This window comes from Belonocnema kinseyi, chromosome 6 (genome assembly GCF_010883055.1).
Source record: "Belonocnema kinseyi isolate 2016_QV_RU_SX_M_011 chromosome 6, B_treatae_v1, whole genome shotgun sequence".
Taxonomy (NCBI): Eukaryota; Metazoa; Arthropoda; class Insecta; order Hymenoptera; family Cynipidae; genus Belonocnema; species Belonocnema kinseyi.
The window spans coordinates 40,240,204-40,248,092 of NC_046662.1; the positions used below are offsets into that span (position 1 = coordinate 40,240,204).

General features: G+C 24.6%; 1 protein-coding gene across 1 annotated transcript in view; it reads left to right on the forward strand.

Moving 5' to 3' along the window:
• Window positions 1–7,889, forward strand: part of LOC117175345 (GATOR complex protein Iml1) — a 147,632-nt gene that overhangs the window by 111,979 nt on the left and 27,764 nt on the right. Inside the window, exons 14-15 of the mRNA XM_033365052.1 lie at window positions 758–865; window positions 3,685–3,892. Coding sequence (XP_033220943.1) covers window positions 758–865; window positions 3,685–3,892 — 316 coding nt within the window. The remainder of the gene's footprint in view (window positions 1–757; window positions 866–3,684; window positions 3,893–7,889) is intronic.

Sequence of the window (7,889 nt, forward strand, 5' to 3'; positions counted from 1 at the left end):
TAGGGCAAACAGGTGAATCTGAACATAACCGCTTGAAGTTTCGAACGCAACCATGGAAACTCTCATAAACTTGATCCGAAGATGCACGGACTTGGCCGAATGCAACTTTAAAGGCGCGAAATATAAAAATACACCTGTGTAATGGCTTCTACCCTGCTATTGTGTAATTCGGGTAGCATTCAACTGGCCATGTACGTAAGCCCCAGCGTGTCCACCCTGTATATTTAATATACGTGGTGATAATCTGCTGCAGCTATGTTTGCGTAAATGCCAAAAAAAAAAAAATGAAAAAACTTCGGGTGCGAATTCGTACCAGTGTACCGTTTGAGGGTTAATAAATGAAAATAAATTATTTTTCTTTTATTTGTTCTCTGAATTAATGATTATCCACTGTAGGTTGCATTATCCACTGTAAGGAGGTTCCCCTTACACATGCGTGTGTTTTTTCAAACAAGTATGTATTTTTATCTGATAAAAGAATTTTTTTGGCTAGCCGCTTTACCGTATTTAACAGTTTGGTTTATTTTGGTGGTAGTAGTAGCATTTTTTATTTCTATTCAGACTTTATTATCTAGTAATTTTTTCGCCCTTTTTGTTGAGCCGTTGAAAAATTAATAATTAGAAGTAATGAGTATTTTATTACAAGGGCAAAAATATTCTATATGAAACAAGTTGTAGCTTAGAAAAGCGTCTCAATTTATTATTTGCATATAAATGATCTATTTTTATTGATAATTATATCATTTTCAATTATCAGATCTGGTTCTAAAGTCTTGGATAGAGGAAGGGTTTCTCCAGCGAGTGAAGCAGTCTTACCTCTTTCTCTGGAACAACAACAAGATCATCTGGATACAAGTGAAGAGAGGTTTTTGTCCTATGATTATTATTAATTCAAAACATTTCTTATAACAGGGTGTCTACTCACCTGAAAAATCTGTAATTGTCAGGGAATTTTTTTAAAGTCAAGGAATTTTTTTTTGGGAGCGTGTCTAATTTTTTTCAGTTGTACATCAAATTAAATAACAATGTTTTTTCATTTGTAAAAGTATCTTTATATTACTGCATTTAACTGTTTTGTTGTAAATTTGTTTTTTTTTAAGATAGGTGTTTGTCCTATCATTAATTATTAATTTAAAACATTTCTTATAACAGGGTGTCTACTCACCTGAAAAACCTGGAATTGGTAGGGCATTTGTTTAAAGTCAAGGAATTTTTTTCGGGAGCGTGCCTAATTTTTTTCAATTGTACATGAAATTAAATAACAATGTTTTTTCATTTTTAAAAGTATCTTTATATGACTGCATTTACCTATTTTGTTGCAAATTCGTTTCTTTTTTTTGTGACGATAGGTGTTTGTCCTATCATTAATTATTAATTCACAACATTTCTTATAACAGGGTGTCTACTCACCTGAAAACCTGGAGTTGGCAGGGCATTTGTTTAAAGTCAAAGAATTTTTTTTGGGAGCGTGCCTAATTTTTTTCAATTTTACATAAAATTAAGTAAAAATGTTTTTTTCATTTGTAAAAGTATCTTTATATTACTGCATTTACCTATTTGGCTGCAAATTTGTTTTTTTAAATTAATTTTTTAAAGTGAAAATTTCACTATTCTATTTATAGTTGAAACTTGTCAGTTTGGCTGAAATTTATTTTCCCTCGAGTGAAAAATCATTCTTACTTGAAAATTAAACTCTTGTTAATAATTCGCCTCTTTTGGTTGCATTTAACTGTTCCTAATTAAAAATTATAATCTTTTTTTGTTTTAATATCAACTATTAAATTTTTCACTTAAAATTGATCTTTATTTGTTAATAGTTACATTTTTTTGTTAAATATTTTTTTTCGTTGTAGATTTATTATTTTAGTTGAAATTTCATATATATGTCTGCAGATTCAACTATTTTGTTGAGAATTCGTTTTTCCTATAGTTTGAAAATGCATTTTTTTAAACTGAAAATTAAACTACTCGAGTTAAATATTATTATTTAATTTAAAAAAAAAACATAATTTAGGTAACTGAAAATGTAACTAATCCAGTAAATTATTCCACTATTTTAGGTGAAAATTCGTGTGCATATTTTGTTAAATATTCGTCCTTTTTCATATAAAATTAATCTTTTTGCTTGAGAATTTAAGAGTTTCGTTTACATTTTTTTCTCCCGTGGGATAAACCATTCTTAGTTGAAAATTCGCGTTTTTTTTTGGCTATATTTATCTATTTTTGATTTAAAATAATTTTTTGTTGGTTTCAATATCATCTATCAAATTTTTGGTTGAAAGTTAAACCGTTTTCAGAAACTTATTTTTTTGGTTGAGGGTTCATCATTTTAATTGAAAATTCATCTCTGGTTGCAAATTTAACTACTTTGTTGAGAATTTTTTTTGTGGTTTGAAAATACATTTTTTATAACTGAAAATTAAACTACTCCAGTTGAATATTCCATCATTTTAGATCAAAATGTATCTCTTTCGTTGAAAGTTAATTTTTTTAAAGAAATTTTAAGAAATTTCTTAGTAAAAATTTATGTATTTAATATTAAAATTAATATATTTTGTTAAAAATGCGTTGCTTCTCACACAAAATTAATCTTTTTGATTGGAAATTCATCTTTTTGCTTCAAAATTCAGCAATTTAGTCGATTTTTTTCGAGTGAAAAGTCAATATTAGTTCAAATTCGCATTTTGTAATCTTTTTTTTTTGGTTAAGATTCATCATTTTAATTGAAAATTGATTTGTTTGGTTGAAAAATGAACTATTTTATTCGGATTTCGTTTTTTGGTTGAAAATTAATTTTTTTCAAATGAAAATTCAACTTCTCCAGTAGAAAATTTAACTATTTTGTTGACAATTAATATAGTTAAATGGAAATTTTTGGTTGTCTTTCTTTTTCTCCCGAGTGAAAAATCATTCTTAGCTGAAAATTCACCTTTTGGTTTTGCTTATCTGTTTTTGATAAAAATATCAATCCTTTTTTGTTTTAATATCAACTATTGCATTTTTCTTTGAGAATTAATTTTTTTTTCATTCCATTACTTGGTTGAAAAATAAACTTTTGTGTTATAATTTTATTTTTTTGTTGAAGATTAATTATTTTAGTCGAAAATTCATCACGTTCCTGAAAAATTGAACTATTTTGTTTAAAAATTCAGTTTTATTTTTGTTTGAAAATTACTTTTTGAACTGAAAATTGTACCATTCCATTTTGGGTGGGAAATTTATCTTTTTTCGTTAAAAATTCATCTGTATTGTTCAAAATGCAGTATTGTTACTAAAATTATTAGAAATTTGAAGCGTTTTAAATTTAATTTTATGTAGTACCCATATTAATTTCATGCACAAAATTTCAAATAATTAAAATCAAATAAAAATTCGTTTGAATTATTATTTAAATGCTTCGACTTTAGGAACAAATTCAAGAAATAATTCTTTATGTTTTTATTATTAATTTATTATGCGATTGTGATAGTATATTTATGAATACTTTATAATTTGTCCAAAGTTTTTAAATTAATTGTAATAATTTAAAGAAAACACTTGAATGGCCCCGTTCTGCGGAAAATTATACAAAAGAAAAACTGGAATTTTCAAGGAATTTCTTTTCGGGATTTGAGTAGACGCTCTATAGAATTAATTGATAAAAAATGAAACATATATCTAATGATTTAAAAACCAAAATTCTAGCAATAATGCCGAAGTCACAAAAATAAAAAGCAGTGCCTCGAATTCTGAAATTTTGGAGGCCTTAAAACACCCTTTGTCGGGGGTAGGTTTTTTTACACAGCATCCCTCTCTTCCCAGTCAAACTTTTGTAAGCGCAGATGCTGTTCAGTGGTTAAATAATCACATTGATGGAGGAGTAACTGTTGAAAGTGCTGTTGGTATTATGCAGGTATGTACAATTTCCAATTTAAAAAATTTATATTTTAAAATATGCAATTCAAAAAAGAAATAAGTGCAGTGGAACATTTTTTAATTTTTTAAAATAATATGATTTAGAAATAACAAAGAAATAACTTTTATTGTAAAGTATTTGGAGAACTTGTAAATTCAAGGTTTAAATTTTTATGAAAATTTTTATGAAGGAAAAAATAAGTTTTCTGTGATTTTAAGAATTGAAATGATATTATCAGTAATATCTTAAGAAAGAAAAAACATTCTTTTTTATAACAAAAATTTGAAACTGACGATAATTGATTATTTGAAGAAGTTTTTGTAATTTATTTTTTCTCCATTACAGCTACTTGCTTCATAAAGTTTTCAATAAGTTCACAAAAATGTCAAACATTACAAAGTTTTTCAATATATTTGACTGATAAACCTTTCAAAAAATAAGAATCTTTTTAAAATATGTTATAAGATTTCAATTATTTTGCAAAGATTTCAAATTTTTAAAAACGATTTCTATAATTTCACAAATAGTTCAATGATTTCAAAAAGGTTTCGAAGATTTCATAGATTTCAAAATATTTCTCACATTTAAAAGATTACAAAGTATTTTAAAATATTAGAGAAGATTTCAAAGATTTCACAAAATTTTGCGAAACATTGTAGAAGATTTTAATGATTTCGCAAACTTGTCATCGATTTCACAAAGGTTTTTGAATGTGTCTAATGACTTCAAGAATATTTCAAAATATTTCCAAGATTTTACAAACTTTTCAATGATTGCAAATATTTTAGATTTCAATTATTTCGCTAAGATTTCATAGATTTCAAAAGATTTCACAAAGATCTTCAAGGTTTCAAAGATTTTGAAATGTATTCAAAATTTTACAAAATTTTTAAATATTAAAAAGTATTTCAAAATATTTTAGCAGATTTCAATTATTTCGTGAAGATTTAAAAGGTTTCGCAAATATTTTATGTACATATTTTTAAATATTTGTAAGATTTCAAAAATGCAGGAAGAATTAAATGATTTCACAAAGATTTAAAAATATTTCACAAATATTTCATAAAGTTTTCAATAGGTTCAGAAAAGTTTTAAAGATTGCAAAGTTTTACAATATATTTTATTAACAAACCTTTCAAAAATTAAGAAGCTTTTTAAAATATATTATAAGATTTCAATTGTTTCGCAAAGATTTTAAATGTTTTAAAAAGATTTCTATAATTGCACAAATAGTTAAAAGATTTCAAAAAGCTTTCGAAGATTTCATAGATTTCAAAATATTTCTTATATTTCAAAGATTACAAAGTATTTTAAAATGTTAGAGAAGATTTCAATGATTTCACAAATTTTTCAAAGTATTTTGAATATTTTAGAAGATTTTAATGATTTCGCAAAGATTTTATAGATTTCACTAAGGTTTTTGAAGATTTTTAATCACTTCAAAAATATTTCACAAATATTTCAAAATATTTCAAAGATTTTACAAACTTTTCAATGATTACAAATATTTCAAAATATTTTAGATTTCAATTATTTCGCTAAGATTTCATAGATTTCAAAAGGTTTCACAAAGGTCTTAAGGATTTCGAAGATTTTAAATGTTTTCACCAATATTTCAAAGGTTTTGAAAGATATTAAAAATTTTACAAACTTTTTAAAGATTAAAAAGTATTTCAAAATATTTTAGGAGATTTCAATTATTTCGTGCAGATTTAAAAGGTTTCACAAAGATTCCATGTACATATTTTTTAATATTTTTAAAATTTCAAAAATGTACGAAGAATTAAATGATTTTGCAAAGATTTCAAAACATTTTAGCAGATTTTAATGATTTCGTGAAGATCTCAATGATTTCACAAAAATTTCAACAGATTTCACAAAATATTTCATAAAGTTTTCAATAAGTTCACAGAAATTGCAAAGATTACAAAGTATTTCAATATATTTTATTAACAAACCTTTCAAAAATTAAGAAGCTTTTTAAAATATGTTGTAAAATCACAATCATTCCGTAAGGATTTCAAATAGCTTTCGAAGATTTCATAAATTTGAAAATATTTCTTATATTTCAAAGGTTACAAAGTATTTTAAAATATTAGACGATTTCAATGATTTCACAAAATTTTAAAGTATTTAGAAATATTTTAGAAGATTTTAATGATTTCGAAAAGATTTCACAAATGTTTTTGAAGATTTTTATTGACTTCAAGAATATTTCACAAATATTTCAAAGATTTTACAAACTTTTCAATGATTACAAATATTTCCAACTATTTTAGATTTCAATTATTTCTCTAAGATTAAATAGATTTCAAAAGGTTTCAGAAAGATTTAAAAGATTTCGAAGAATTTAAAGGATTTCACAAATATTCCAAATATTTTGAAAGATATTCAAAAATTTCAAAGATTAGAAAGTTTTTCAATATATTTTATTAACAAACCTTTCAAAAATTAAGCTTTTTAAAATATGTTATAAAATTTCAATTATTCCGCAAGAATTTCAAATGTTTCAATAAGATTTCTATAATTTCACAAATAGTTAAAATATTTCAAAAAGCTTTCGAAGATTTCATAGATTTCAAAATATTTCTTATATTTCAAAGATTACAAAGTATTTTAAAATGTTAGAGAAGATTTCAATGATTTCACAAACTTTTCAAACTTTTTCGAAATATCTTAGAAGATTTTCATGATTTCGCAAGCATTTCATAGATTTAACAAAGGTTTTTGAAGATTTTTAATGACTTCAAGAATATTTCACAAATATTTCGCTAAGAATTTATAGATATCAAAAAGTTTCACAAAAGTTTTTAATGATTTTGAAGAGTTTAAATGATTTCACAAATATTTCAAAGATATTGAAATATATTCAAAAGTTTACAAACTTTTAAAGATTAAAAAGTATTTCAAAATATTCGAAAAGATTTCATAGACTTTAAAAATTTACAAAAAGATTAAAATGATTTTAAAAACATTTCAAAAATTAAAAAGCTCTTTAAAATATGTTATAAGATTTCAATTATTTCGCAAAGATTTCAAAAGTTTCAAAACGATTTATATAATTGCACAAATAGTTAAAATATTTCAAAAAGCTTTCGAAGATTTCATAGATTTCATAGATTTCATAGATTTCAAAATATTCCTTATATTTCAAAGATTACAAAGTATTTTAAAATATTAGAGAAGATTTCCATGATTTCACAAACTTTTTTGAAATATTTTAGAAGAATTAGATGATTTCGCAAACATTTCATAGATTTAACAAAGGTTTTTGAAGATTTTTAATGACGTCAAGGAGATTTCACAAATATTTCAAAATATTTTACATTTCAATTATTTCGCTAAGATTTCATAGATTTCAAAAGGTTTCACAAGATCTTAAGGATTTCGAAGATTTTAAATGGTTTCACCAATATTTCAAAGATTTTAAAAGATATTCAAAATTTCACAAAATTTTTAAAGATTAAAAAGTATTTCAAAATATTTTAGCAGATTTCAATGATTTCGTGAATATTTCAAAGGTTTCACAAAGATTTCAAAGTATTTAAAAATATTTTTGAATATTTCTTAGATTTCAAATAATTTCATAAAAGTACGAAGAATTAAATGATTTCACAAATATTTCAAAATTTTCATGTACGAGGGTAGTTCAATAAGTCCTTAGAATGACCAACAGATGGCGCGCGAATCGCTCCAAATCATCTGTTTTCAGTCAGCACCACTCCCGACTAGATATATGGTGCAGTCACAGTCCACATCTTCTGAGTTTACGTGTTTTTATAACCAATTGAAAAAAAAATTGTTCGTCAAGAAAAATGGAAAAAAACTAGTTCAGAGCGGTAATCAAACATTTTTCATTTAAAGGGTTTAACACCATATGAGATAAAAAATTAATTGGACTCAGTTCATGGCACATCTGCCCCTGCCTCAGCAACGGTTTATAACTGGGTAAATGAATTTAAGCGTGGTCGTACATCAATAAGTGACGAACCAC